This window comes from Leptodactylus fuscus, chromosome 1, assembly GCF_031893055.1.
Source record: "Leptodactylus fuscus isolate aLepFus1 chromosome 1, aLepFus1.hap2, whole genome shotgun sequence".
NCBI classification, from domain to species: Eukaryota; Metazoa; Chordata; class Amphibia; order Anura; family Leptodactylidae; genus Leptodactylus; species Leptodactylus fuscus.
Window position 1 is genome coordinate 51449328 of NC_134265.1, and position 16279 is coordinate 51465606.

The window sequence follows — 16279 nt, forward strand, 5'->3', positions numbered from 1 at the left end:
TTTACAATAAGAAGCTCTGGCTCTGACAGCCAAGTCTAAACAGTAGTAAATTAGTACAAATTTAGACTGATTTTACTCTAATAATCGTAATAAAAGCTTATAGATTTGGCACTAATTACATAAATGCCTAATGATCTTGAAAATAACTCTGGTTAGAAATATATTGCTAATCTAAACTTTGTTGTTGGCTGGGATTGAAGAATCAGAGCATTAGGGATGCTTGGCTTCCCCCTCACAGCTCTGCACATGGATCCTGCACTTGCCACATATTCACATGCAAAGAAAGCACATTTAACTCTATTTACCGCATTGACTTTGTCTATGGAGGATGTTCATGCACAATGTGCAGCGTTGTACAGACATTTACTAGCAATGAGGAGGGTCTGCAGCCCAATACACATGCCATGAAGTGTGGAAGAGATGGATTTGTGTATCTAAATCCCAATCATCAGAGATAATATCAGCAATACAAGGATGGAAGGACATGGAAAGTATACAAGCTAATAATGGAAGAAGATGATCTATGGACACTCGATTATATAGATACTTCTCCAATGACACACTCCTACCTAAATATTACAAATCACTCCACAAAGCAGAGACCGACTGTAAAATAAAGTAATATATATGTAGTAGATGTATATAGCAGAGCTGAGTCTGTCACATGTAGGGTTGGAGAGCACCAAATATACTGTAATGGATCACTATCATCGAAATGGAAATTCTGCCCCAATACATTCTATCTAGCTCATATCTATCTATCTATCTATCTATCTATCTATCTATCTATCATTTGTTTCTATTCTCTAAATATTTTCTATCAATATTATTTTTATCTATTTTTTATCACCTGTTTATCCATATATCTATCTATATCTGATTTTTTTCATATATTATCTATCCATTCATTTTTAACATTTTTTTTCTTTCTTTGTTTATTTATATATTTATTTCATTATTTTCTATCATCTATGTTCTACTATTTCTCAATTTTCTTTTTATCTATTGTTCCATCATCTATGTGTCTGTATAATAATCTTTCACTCTCTCTATCCCTTTATTCTATCTATCTATCTATCTATCTATCTATCTATCTATCTATCTATCTATCTATCTCCTATCTATCTATCTATCTATCATCTATCTATCTATCTATCTATCTATCTATCTATCTATCTCCTATCTATCTATCTATCTATCTATCTATCTCCTATCTATCTATCTCCTATCTATCTATCTATCTATCTATCTATCTATCTATCTATCTATCTATCTATCTCCTATCTAGCTGTCTTTAACTCTCTGTTGCTTATATATCTCATCTATATATTTATGTACTTTTCTCTCTCTTTTGATTATACATGTCTATCTATCTATCTATCTATCTATCTATCTATCTATCTATCCACTTGTATCTATTTTAACTCTTTTTTGATTATATGTTATCTATCTATCAATTTGTATCTATCTATGTTTCTTTATCTCTCTTTTGATTATATATACTATCTATCTATCTATCTATCTATCTATCTATCTATCTATCTATCTATCTATCTATCTATCTATCTATCTATCTATCCCTCACCCAGGCGGATGTATTGAATACAGACGTCTGTCCCAATGATGATCGTGCCCCCGACATTACTTGTAACGTGGGTGAAATGATCCGATAAATTTTATCTATCCAACTTAATTTAACCCTTAAGATACCCAATCATTGTTAACAATCACAAGCGGGCGATTATTTTTAATTGATATTAATCGAATTAAGCTCCAAATAAATATTATGAGGAAAGGCTAATAATGACAAATGATGCAGAAAATAAACATAAATTAGATCAAAGGGAAGAAAAGTCAAGTAAACTATTATTAGACTGGTCCTCATTTATAATAATAGCCACAGCCTTCATCATCATCATCATTATCATCATCTTTCCTGATTTTATTGCATTTCTTATCAGCTTGCAGTGTTTGATTTTTCGGTAAAATTGCCTTTGATCTGCAGCAGATTTGGCCGATTATATATGGCAGTGTGTATGGTCCAGTGAGTGTTAGCAGGGGTGTCAGGTCCACAGAAGAGGGCACATTTGGAGAGTAGGGGTCTGGCAGCTCAGCCCCTGCCCCCAGCCTGGAGCTGCAGCACTTGCACTGGGAGCTGAGTCGGTGACATTTGCAGATCGCTCGGTGATTGGTCGCTGGTGGCAGCCCTCACCCAGGCACTAAGCACCTCCCCGCCTCACTAAAGGACATTATAATGCAGGGGACCCCCCTTTTTAAGCACAAACCGAATTTTCTTTCATTTAGCTTATCTATATCTATCTATCTATTTTTATTTTGCGATCGTTAAGCAGCCGGCAGGATTTGGGGGGGACAGGCTTTCGCCCTGGAGCGGTGCGCGATGCTGTCTCACGCCGACCTCCTGGACGCCCGACTCGGTGAGTGTGTGCCACCCTCTCCCCTCCCCAGGAAAGCGTCAATTTGTGCCTGATTGCGCCTTAATGCTCCTAAATGGGCTAATTCCTTCTAAAGTAATTGTGTAGTATTAAAGTTTAATTTGATTTAACTGCAGTCTTATAATACACGGATGTGGACAAGCAAGGAAGCCGCATGCACTCCATTCACACCCAAAGAAACTCCTGTACTTGCTTCTTTACTTCTTTGCTTATCTGTGGATTTGGGCTTTTTGGATTTCTAGAGTTTGGGCACAGAGCTGACACTTTACTCCATGGCCATGCACCTGGCTCAGTAGGGAGAGGAACTTAGTTTGTAGACTTTCTGCGGCTGTTAGCCCTTTGCTTGCCTGTGCACACAGTGCATGTGGTCCCGGTATCTTTAGGAGTGTGGTCCTAAAACTTTACAATTCCTACAACGCCTAGAAATAGTCTGTGACTGCCCTATGGATTAGGATGGAGGATAGTCAGTATATGTGCATAGTATTGTGTTACTATTGGCCTTTACTATTGGGGTTACTTTATAATATATTGAATAGTTGTTGTATCTGGTAGATGTGGTGCCCTGGTGCACTATATACACGTTTATACTAAGTCCATGGCAATAAGTAGTATTAGTGCTGACTGATGGCTGTGTATACAGTATATACTATAGTGTCCTGGCATGGCTGCCTGTGTTACATTTCTCATATGTATACATATTGCATATGGTAGTGTCAGGCTTAGTTTCCTCTATTGCAATCTATCATAAATTGTGTTGTACCCTGATATGTTGATATAGTTTTGTATCCTGGCTCAGTGTTATCTTTATTAAACCTTGCATAGGTACAGTGTTGTCTGTCTTGTATCCCAGATATATTGAGAGATATTGGATGGTAGTCCTGTCTGTATGAAAGTCTATAATAAGTTGTGTTGCCCCTGATATGTAGATACATGATGGTAAGTGATAAAGTGTTTCCTAATATACAGCCCCAGTCTATAACTCCCTGTGTATATCCCTGATATGTTCATACACGGTTGGATCCCGCATGGTGTTATCTATGTTGATTTCCAGATATTTTGATACATTGTAGTGCCCTGACATTATGTTGTCCGTTTTGACTTCCTTATATGTTGTTACAAGGTAGTGCTCTGGTATGGTGTTATTTATACTGATTCCCTGATATGTAGATACAATGTAGTGCCCTGGTATTGTGTTATCTATGTTGCTCCTCTATAATGTTGCTAGACATTGGCAATGTTAGGGGCATGGCGTTGCAGTCTATGATCATGTGTTTTGCCCCTGATATGTAGTTACATGGTAGTGCCCTGGCATAGTGTTATCTATGTTGGTTTCCTCATATGTAGTTACATGGTAGTGCCCTGGCATAGTGTTATCTATGTTGGTTTCCTCATATGTTGTTATATGGTAGTGCCCTGGCATGGTGTTATCTATATTTGTTTCCATATATGTTGTTGTAGATATATGGTGCTTCCTGGCATAGTTACATGACCTCCAGTCACTTATGTCTTGTGCAGCTGTAATAATTGATAAGGTAATGCTGTGGTCCTAGTATACTGACAACATACTATACATATATGGTGTTGTCCTAGTATATACTACCGTAGCTCCTTGTCTTTACCCCGGATACATGGTAGCCATAGTTGCATGACCTCCAGTTACTTATGTCTTGTGCAGTTGTAGTAATTGGGATATAAAATGTAATATATAATATATATAATATAGTGCCCCCTCTCCTGATATAATGACTGGTAGGGGAGGGGGCTCTCCAGTGTTGAGGCCCGGCTGACATGTCCTCTCCTCCTGTACAGGGATGAAGGATGCGGCAGAGCTGCTGGGGCACCGGGAGGCGGTGAAATGCCGCCTGGGAGTGGGCGCCTCGGACTCTGTGCACCCGGGAGACCTGGGGAACAGCGCGGAGCAGGTAGAGGGCGCCACCCTGCTGCCCGGGGAGGACATCACCAGCGTGGGAGCCAACCAGTCCTCTCTGGCCGTCAACTCCAAAGACCCCGACAAACAGCAGCAGCAGCAGAACCCGAACCAAGGCGGCCCGCAGCAGAACCAGAACCAGGGACAGCAGAAGCAGAAGAGGCACCGAACCCGCTTCACCCCCGCCCAGCTCAACGAATTGGAGAGGAGCTTCGCCAAAACCCACTACCCAGATATCTTCATGAGGGAAGAGTTGGCCCTGAGGATCGGGCTGACAGAGTCCAGAGTGCAGGTAGGGGGCAAAAACATGACATAGACTCCATACATACAGAATATGGGTGTGTGTATATATACATAGATAGATCTAGAAATATAGAGAATATGGGTGTGTGTATATATACATAGACAGATATATATATATATATATATATATATATATATATATATATATATATATATATATATATACCTAAATGTCACATTTTGACAAATTCACTAGACAGTGATAGTGCAAATTCACTAGAAAGTCCCTAATGCGCTGCCCATGGTGCTGAAATCCTCTGTCCCTGGTGCTGACCCATCACTACATCCATGTCCTTTGCTTCATTTATTTTATATTTTTACATATAAGCCATGCAGCATTTACATATTTTTCCTGTTTAGATGTAGCAGAGCCTGGTTTGTTAATATAGTAACAAAACACCGTTTATAGTTCAGCACAATCCATCCTTATGTCATGAAAATAAATACAGCAAAGTATTTGATCAAGTTATTTTGTTACTATGCAGAAAATAAAACAATCCCATTGGCATCTATATAACCCAGAATATAAAATACATCATTTAATTCAATCAAGACCTTTGTTTTACACCCTACAAAACTATATATTATAATATTGTAATGCGATGGATTCTTAATTTGTTGCACCCTACAATACAACTGTATATATTTCAATACTATTATATATATATATATATATATATATATATATTTGCAATATTATAAAGCAATGAATTTGTTACACCCTGCAATGCTATAATATATTTATTTATAAATAAATTTACAATATTATAAAGTAGCAAATTCTTAATCTGTTTCACCCTGCAATACTAAATATTGCAGTACTATACATATATATCTTCACAATATGATAAAGCAATTAATTTGTTGCACATTACAATACTATAACACTATGATATATATATAATAAAACAATGAATTCTTATATTTTTGCACCCTGCAATACTATATATTACAATACTATAATGCAATGACTTCTTGTGCAATCTGCAATACTATTACAACTCTATATATTTTTTGCATCGAATTTAATAATATATAATACAAAAAAATAATGAATTGTAACGAAATTATTACCCATTTCTACCTATATAAATACTGAACCAACAAACAATCGTCTGCTTTATCATAGCAACATCTCCTATAAAATATTCGTTTCTTTTATGATCTTCTTTACACATATTTGTTGCCTGAAATAAGCAGTTAATGAAGAATCCAATGTGATGTAGAAGTTAATTACTTATAGGAGTCCTGCTTGTGTAGTGTGTTGTAAGGAGACATATATTGTAATAAGGGGAGATGACACCCAGCCCTATTACCACTGCCTGATGCACAATATCTGCTATTGGAATAGAATGCCTCATTTGCATGTATTTGCATAGAATGATAATTGCCTGACATTTCCTTGCAGTAGACATTGAGTCTGATCTGCCCAATTTCTTCCATGTCCTATAAATGTAGTAGGAAAATAAAAGTTGTAATAATAAGAGAGCTAAGAAAATGATGCAGTGTTATTATCGGCCGATTATATAGTGAGGGGACATTAAAAATAATAATCCCGAGATTTATCCTGCAGGAGCCTGCCAGGGCCGCGGTGCCAGCTATAAAAGCCATTCACTTTATGGCTCCGCCATTATTAGAAACCAATTCACTATTATTTATAACCCGGGATGGCTTATTAAGCAGCAATGTGAAAATCATGCAAATACTAGGCCATATAATAAGCAGAATCATTAGTCTCTCCCAAGGATTAATTCACTTTCAATATTATATTTACATAAAAAACAGATCAATGGAAAAAAATAGAAATTCTGGAGAATTCTTGTGTGATAATATTGCCAGATAGAGTGTAATGGGGGGTGGGTGTGAGAGCTAGAGAGGGGTCAAAGTGGTCTATAAGAGTATACACATAGAGCTGAAGACGAGAGTCTATCTATCTATCTATCTATCTATCTATCTATCTATCTATCTATCTATCTATGAATTTATATGTGTGTATGTTTCTGTTTCTGTGCATACTGGTGTATGGAGGCCTGTATGTGTGTATGTACATATATATATATATATATATATTGTATTGCGTGTGTATTTATATAAGGCCTAATTCAACAAACGCATTGTAGTGTTATAGATAGAGGAAGACAAATATATATATATATATATATATATATATATATATATATATATATATATATATATATATATATATACCTCATTTGCATGTATTTTCATTGAATGATAATATATATATATATATATATATATATATATATATATATATATATATATATATATATATATTATATTCAGCCTGACCACACTTTTACATGTAGGGGTGTGCGTATTTGTACAAGGCCTAATAATACAACTGTATTGCAATTGTAGATGAAAAGATATAATACATCTTCAAATAGATATGTAGGTAGATAGATTTATGAATACACATCTATCTATCTATCTATCTATCTATCTATCTATCTATCTATCTATCTACCATTTATCCACATAATGTTTATTTAGACTGAACACCCGTTTACATTTATAGAATGTATTTTAATTGTAGATAAAAAGACAGAAGTCATTTTACAATAGATATATAGATAAATGGATAGATTGATTTATGAGTACATAGGTATATATAATGTATATTTAGACTGAACACACGTTCACATGTGCGTATTTATACAAGGCCCAATTGTATAACTGTATTGCGATCGTAGATGGAAAGATAGAAGTTATTTTTGAAACAGATAGATAGATGTATTTTAGATAGAATATATATATATATATATATATATATATATATATATATATATATATATATGAGATTGATAGCTACATAGAAGGTTGATGGATACATAATAGATATATAACATAGAAGATAGGTAGATGGATAGCTAGAAGTTACAAGCTATAGAAAGAAGGTAGATGAACAGAAAATAGATCCATAGATAGATTTGGTAGAATATTTGTTCCTTACACGACCATTGCTGTGGGTTTTCCCGGTGCTGATGTGTGTATATATATATATATATATATATATATATATATATATATATATATATATATACACACACACACACACATGTATAGCCCCTTCCCATGATATGCTGCTGTCAGCTGCCACATCTTAATAGGGCCCAGGCTTGTATGTGCTTTCTAATGGGATGGAGAGATTGCATGTCCCCTCTCCCTGCACTATTAAGGTATAATGAATTCGGCCCTGAGTTCACGGATGGCTGATCGAAATGAACCTGAGATCCCGGCAGCTTTAATACAACTCTCCAGATTTCCTACCAAATCTTCACATTAATCATCTCCAAGAGTAAGATTGCAATGAGGTCTTCATAAAGGTTGTGTGCTGGATATAAGGAGCCCCAGCCTTCCTCTCCCTTGTGCTGGCTCCAGTCCATTTACAGGGCAGCAATTAAACGGGCAATATATTGTCAGCTACCTGGAGTATATATTGTATATTATGTCTGTATTATAGCAGTGGGATCCCCTCCTGCCCCCAGGTAATGAGAGGATCTCTGCTGCAATCCTTCTCTTAGGATCAGGCAATGTCTTCTCCCCATTCCTCATCCTTCTCCCCATTTCCAGCTCCTCACATAACACTCAGGCTGCAGCCATTTGCACTGATGGTTAATGCCTGTGCTATCAGCCCTGATGGATGTGCTCAGCAGATCTACTAAACCATGACACATAAAATGATATTTTGTGTCTGCAATTCTACTAATCCTCCAACATAATGGAGCTGAGTTCTCTATTATTCCTGGAGTGTTTACATCCTTAATGGCTGCTGCATTCCTCTAATGCTTCCCAATAACTCCTTGTGTCTTGTCTTCACTCATTAAATACAAAGCAAGAGCAAAACATTGGATCTGATATTGGGTTACAGCAGATGTTATAACATAGGAGAGAGCAATGGTAGTCACTGACTAAACTAACATCATGTGCTGAGGCTCAGCCTGGGATCTAGAGGATTCTCTGGGATTTCAAGATGTTGATTCTAGATTAGGTTGGATCAAATCATCATCATCATCATCATCATCATCATCATCATCATCATCATCATCATATATTACCTTTACTGTATATACATGTATATATGATATAATACAAGATGAGATCGAATTATAATAAAATAATCATTTATAACATAATTAGAAAAAAAATATTCAATATTTCGATATTATTAATGGATAATACTTACTAACATAACTATAAAACATATAGTATAAGAAGTAATACAAATAATAATAATAATAATAATAATAATAATAATAATAATAATAATAATTTAATAATAGTATAAAGAACAGTATACATTATAGCATTCAGGCTATATTGTTTTTATCTTTGTATCTAAAGAATACAATTCATAATAATTAGAATATCGTTATGTTCTAATAATGTGATGTATAATAGTCGATAAATTATTATATCATGATATCAGACATATCATTCACGATATCATCTACTATATCCTAATATCAGGCAGAATATCATTAATCCTACAATGTATTCAGATATAACATACAAATATATTTATGGGCCTGTACTGTTAGTAGCACTAATATTATTATTACAATTAATAATGATCATAATAATAACGAAAATAATAATAACTGTAATAATAATAATAATAATAATAATAATAATAATAATAATAATAATAATAATATATGATAAACTAGACCATCCCTAGAGCAGAAATTGCAATGTCAATGTTAGGAAGTTATTTTTTTGTTCTAAATCAGATTTATAAAATATTCCTTCTTCTCATTTTCAAAATTAAAATAATTATTTTTTTTATTATACTTTTTTTTTTTTTAAAGAAAATTAACAAATTTGGTCAAAAACATGGAATTATATGTGAGAAAAATTTCAGATAAAAAAATCAAACACGTTATTATTATTATTATTATTTTAATGTTGCATATACTTTAGACCTATCAGCCAGAATTACTAGGAACATTATATTATTGGTATTATTATATTGTAAATAATCAGGTCGGATATTCAGGATCCTTTGTTTTTAATGAAAGTATTTTCAGTTTAATAAAAATTACATTTCCTAAATATTTTAGATTATTATAAATCATGAAGCACATATGACAGTAAGGAGACTGCTATACAGATCATATAACAATGAACAATACAGATGGATGGAGATAACTAACATGATGGACTTAAAAAAAGAGAAAAAGTGAGAAAAAAAATAAAAATCTACAAGGAAAGGAGCTCAGAATATGCAGATTAGCAGAGTCATTGTGTAATTAGAGAGAATTAATGAGCCTTTGTAAAATATGAGAGAAATAACAAACTCCTCTCATCTCCATATCAGCTGTATACTTGTAGTGTTCTCTCCATGGCTGATACACTGTCACGATTGGTTTATTATTATTTGTTATTAATTATTATTATTGGTATTATTATTTACTATTATTTTTATTACTATTATTATTGATGCTAATAATAATAATAATAATAATAATAAATGTTTAATTGTTTTCATCTTCCCTAACTCCATTCATTGTAGCGATGACAAAACAATACACATATAAGCACACATATATAGAATGAATGTATTCTACTATAGAACTCTTTAATAGATATATCACAGATACCAGAGGAATCAATACACAGGCTAAACATGAAGTCGAGTTTTTTTCTATGTGGGTTTTTTTTTTCAGTTCATATCTGTAACCCCTTACTATCCTCTGCATTGGATCACTTTATAATATCATATCAGACCCCAATATCCAGACCAGGAAACATGTATTCATGACATGACACTGAATATACATTGTATATGCCGCTAATATATACATTGTATATGCCGCTTATATATTATCCTGAGCTCCAGGTGTCCAGTGCTGGACCAATGCCGCCCTCAGAAGCTGCACGATGTGAATACAGGGCGAGGAGAGGGAAATTGTACTGGGGCACAGGATATATATATATATGGCAAAACCCGGGATTAAATCCATAGATGCCTGCTCCTATAAATACTATATCACCATATTACACCTACACAGACATACAGCATATTAATCATGATGGCCCTTTATAATGGAAAAATTATACCAATAGTCATATCATTTATTATATTGTAATATATTTGTAAGATCTATCTATCTATCTATCTATCTATCTATCTATCTATCTATCTATCCATCTATATTCAGTGCATGTTAAAGACATATAGAAGAGAGAATAAGAGTCTTATATGCCGACAGAAAAGTAATAATCTATCTCATATTTATTAATTCATTATTTTTAAACGATGGATAGTTGGATAGATACTTAGATATAAAATATGATAGGTAGATAGATAGATAGATAGATAGATAGATAGATATTAGATTAGATAGATATTAGATTAGATAGATAGATAGATATGAGATATGATAGATAGCTAAATAAATAGATAGATAATAGATAGATATTAGATTAGATAGATATGAGATATGATAGACAGGCAGAGGCCGCAATATGCAATTTATTTTATAATTTTATATTGACGACAATGTCTTGTTTATGCACACACTAAATGTTATATACATATATACAGAATGTCTGTGGTTTGCCACTGTAACATCCATTGCAGTATCGGGTCAGCCCCAGGTTCTGTTCTCCATTGCATCTGCTGAGGTTTGGACATCCAGCAGGTTCTTCATGGGCCGGGGTCTCCTTCCTTGCCAAATTATCTCATGATCGTATTTATTTACTTCTTATCCTTATTAATATATGTTACATTGTAATAACTGATGCCAACCATACAAACATCCATCTATATATTATCACTGACTCTCCAATTCCTCCATGCTTACTGTGTATTTACTCCTGGAATATTATTGTGGTTGTTGTTGTTGTTGTTGTTGTTATTATTATTATTATTATTATTATTAATAATCATTATCAACATTACTATTATTATTCGTATTTTGGATACAGTATTAGTTATTTAATGCTTGAATTGCTATGTTTTATTTTCTATAAATTTTATATTTTTGACTTTGTATTATGTATGTATTGATGTGATATGTGGTCAGTGTAGTGTGTTGGCTTTGTATTATCTTTTATTATATGATATGTGGTCAGTGTAGATTGTTGGCTTTGTATTATTTTATATTATATGATATGTGGTCAGTGTAGATTGTTGGCTTTGTATTATTTTATATTATATGATATGTGGGCAGTGTAGTTTGTTGGCTTTGTATTATCTTATATTATATGATATGTGGGCAGTGTAGTTTGTTGGCTTTGTATTATTTTATATTATATGATATGTGGTCAGTGTAGTTTGTTGGCTTTGTATTATTTTATATTATATGATATGTGGGCAGTGTAGTTTGTTGGCTTTGTATTATTTTATATTATATGATATGTGGGCAATGTAGTTTGTTGGCTTTGTATTATTTTATATTATATGATATGTGGGCAGTGTAATTTGTTGGCTTTGTATTATTTTATATTATATGATATGTGGGCAGTGTAGTTTGTTGGCTTTGTATTATGTATGTATTGATGTGACTTGTGGGCACTGTTGTTATTGTTTCTATCAGGACATCAGTCCTGGTCCATTATACAGAAGGTCTGATAATAATGGAGATCTCTCTTTGTATCTTCTAGGTCTGGTTTCAGAACAGACGTGCTAAGTGGAAGAAGCGCAAGAAGACCACCAATGTGTTCCGCGCCCCCGGCACATTACTGCCCACCCCAGGATTGCCGCAGTTTCCATCAGCGGCCGCCGCAGCGGCTGCAGCAATGGGCGACAGCCTGTGCTCCTTCCATGCCAACGATACCCGCTGGGCCACGGCCGGAATGGGGGTCTCTCAGCTGCCGTTGCCCCCATCTCTTGGAAGGCAGCAAGCAATGGCGCAATCTCTGTCTCAGTGCAGCCTGGCAGCAGGACCCCCACCCAGCTCTATGGGGTTGTCCAATATGGGCTCCAATGGCACAGGGCTGCAGTCACACCTATACCAGTCCGCCTTCCCTGGCATGGTGCCCACTTCATTGCAGGGTCCCAGCAACGTGTCAGGTTCCCCCCAGCTGTGCAGCTCCCCGGACAGCAGTGATGTTTGGAGGGGAACCAGCATTGCCTCCTTGCGCCGCAAAGCACTTGAGCACACAGTCTCCATGAGCTTTACTTAATACTCCATGTTACCCTCCCCCCTCCATGTTACCCTTCTGCCCCATCATCCATTCATAGTCCCCAGGACACCCCAGCACTGGCTCAATGGTGAGGACCCAGATATCTGGATAGGTTAGTGGTGGCAACAACTTGACCAGGGACCCAATCCAGCAGAAAATCCAAGAAACCCTCTAATATAAATTCTTATATTAGTCCATGTATAGCATTAACCCTCTACGACCTGATGGCACTTTGTAGGGTTACTGGGCAGAAGAAGAAGCTTGTATACACCCTGTGAGGTCTCCATTGCTGCTTCTACTGGTTTCACATTGGCTAGGGGTAGTTTTTCTATGTGACATGGTTTAACCCTTTAACCCCTTCCATCCACGTGTTCCCATACTCATCCCCAACCCCAATCTTTGTGCAATGGGCTTACAAAAGAAATCCATGTTAGGCCCCAATTGTCCTTTCTACCTACAGATGGATTTCTTTTGTGAGGAGGTCAGTGACACCTACTTCTCTCATAGAAGAAACCAAGCCCGTTTTGTAAAAGTTTTTATTTCCTACAGATAATAATATTCAGTCTTATTTCCTTTTCTAGAGGCAAAAAGCACTTTTCTGACGATTAGCTGGCAGCTTGCCTTTGTAGTCCTTAAAGCATTGCTGGTGTCACTGGTGGTGAGTGACTGGCATCTCCTGGCACATGGAGTTTCTCAACCCTGGACTTTGTACAGAAAACTAATCAGCTTTTCTGCATGTGCTGGTCAATCCTTACAGAGAGAACAAAGAACCTGGGAGATAGGATGTGTAGATAAAGCATTCTTGTTCTATACTGGTCACATTGTGATATGGTTTAACTTATTGTCTGTGCTAATTTATTGATTTTAAGTTGTTTTTTTTTTCTTCTTAAATGTTTAAGCGAATATGAAACCTATGATTTGACATTTTCTTGACAAGTTTATATCAATTTAATGTAAATGACAAATAAAATCATTTTCAGTATGTCAGCTGGACACTGTGTCATTATGTGAATATAGCTGGAATTGGATTGTATGCGGCTGTGTGGGGATAGAATGGAAAGACTGGAAGGAAATGGATTGATTATAGCAAGACTATAGGAATACAGGGTGTGGAAAGGTTCCTGCATTCCATACTTGGCCTCTAGGGGCAGTGTGGTTATCAAATGTTTAAAGGGATGGTGTCACCAGAATATAATCCACCCTTTAAAACAAGTCTTTATGTTACACATATCACATATATAATTATATATATATATATATATATATATATATATATATATATATATATATAGGACATAGTACGCGTTCTATCAAGAAGTATATATATATATATATATATATATATATATATATATATATATATACTTATATATACTATAACGCACTATATCCTGTATATCCTTTAATCTTCACTGTGGTCACTAATCCTAATAATACAAAGGCACTTAACTATTTTGTAGAGATTTTCTTTGCAGCAGTCAACTCATTTATATTGCATACATTATTACAATAGAAGATAACACCTCCTTATGGAACAACACTGGCCACTATTACATCCACTACTGACAATAGATGATATCACAGCTTGCTGCACATATCTATAAATACTCTCCCATACACCTCAATGAGCCAGCTCCAGTCTATTGCTGTCTATGGTTATGAGAGTGCCGTAAAGCATATCCCTAAATGCTGTTATCAGAGCAAAGAAGAAGCTCAGACAAGATGGCGGCCCCATAATCATGTGCAGGAAATAGAATAAAAAAAAAGTACAATTAGGAAATAAAAACAAATTAATAATGTGATATGATCCAATAAATGGTTTAAATAAATACATGTAGAAATATGGTGATAGATCCCTATTTCTACAGACCAGTTGTGATATAGGAAGATTATATATAGGAAACTTTTATATAAGACCACTTCTTTGAGAAGACCAACCCCATATTCAGACCAGATTTCCTGTAAAAGAGTATTGCATCATATATTATGTATAAGCCATTCTCTTGGAGAACCATCCCCTTACAGGGGATAGCATAGAGAATAAAACGGGCATTGTTAAAATGAATATGTTGGAGACCTCACCAACCTGAAATAGCCATATCAGAGAAACATGTTAGAAAAATAAAAAAATAATGTTGCAATTCTGTGAATGCAAAGATGCAAAGATTTATACAGAAGTACCATAGAGTGTTATTGCCGCCCTAAATGTGAAGGGTTAACCCAATGGGGCTTATTTAACATGGCGGGAATTTTGGAGTCAGTTGTCTAACTTTCTCTTTTCTCATTGTAGCGTTTTGCAATAAATATAGCTAAATTTTAGCAATCTATTGATAATTTACCAATGTGAACAAGGCAAATATGTATGATAATATTGCTAACATGTAATATTAGAAGATTGTTGTGCACCTGGTTTACTGGTCAGACATATGAGCCCTATATTTATATGTACCCCTACATAGTAATCACATAATATGCTAGAAAATAGTTCATTATATTTTATATAATATTAAATTAAAATAAACAAGGAAATATAGGTAACAAGGTTAGAACTACAGATGACTTACAGACCGATCTGGAGGTGAGGGTATTCAACCCAGCTCATGTTTTAATGGGTATAGGGGCCGGCACTCCCAAATTATTCTTAACCCTTTTCCTCCTTTCTCACCACTCACCAAGTATTTTTTCTTTGAAAATAAAATTTTAAGCATAGGGTCTATACTAAGAATAAAAAAGTATTGCTCTTGTGCCATGTTTTTGCTTGTTTTTGCTTTTTTCTATTTCCGAAAATAAATACAAACTTTTGAATTGAAAAAAAAAAAAAAGCAGAATAAAAAAAGTATAAAAGAAAAGTCATAACACATAATAAGATATGTGCCAATAAATGCAAGTTGCTCAAATTCTTAAATCTGACAATATTTGGTGTTCATAAAGGGGTGACATACTTTAATAGGATCATAAAAAATAGGCAATATATAAGGGTTTAGGTTTAAGTGTTTAAAGGGGTTGTGCTAGATAAACTATGAATTATCCCCTAAACTAAACCCCCTCTTCCTGTCTAACTTCTAATTTACTTCTATTAAAAAAAATTATAATTATCCATATCCCTGGGGCAGTCATGTGACCGCTCCAGGGATACATTCTAATAATCCGATGACACTTCGTTTCACCACTTCCGAAATGGAATGTCACCAGTCCTACCCCCCTAACCCCTTCAATACTTATGTATCTTCTTGCCTGTGTCTGGGAATGACATATCCTCTCTTGAAGAGCATGCGCAGTCGGGAGATGACTGAAGGACATGTGCAGTAGAGATGGCAATGCATCTCTACTGCGCTGGCCTCACAGGTACTGTGCGCAGCTTCTTCAGGCTGTGGACAATGAAGGAGAAAGGAGGAGCCGTCTCCCAGATCGGAAGCTAGGTAAGTATGATACGAGGGGG

General features: G+C 35.1%; 1 protein-coding gene across 1 annotated transcript; it reads left to right on the forward strand.

Annotated features, from left to right (window-relative positions):
• The first annotated feature begins 2310 nt into the window (after positions 1-2310).
• OTP (orthopedia homeobox) lies at positions 2311-12974 on the forward strand. Its single transcript, XM_075270306.1, has 3 exons — positions 2311-2435; positions 4263-4672; positions 12319-12974. The coding sequence occupies exons 1-3, from the start codon at positions 2399-2401 to the stop codon at positions 12838-12840; spliced, it is 969 nt and encodes a 322-aa protein (XP_075126407.1). The 5' UTR covers positions 2311-2398; the 3' UTR covers positions 12841-12974.
• Positions 12975-16279: the final 3305 nt, after the last annotated feature.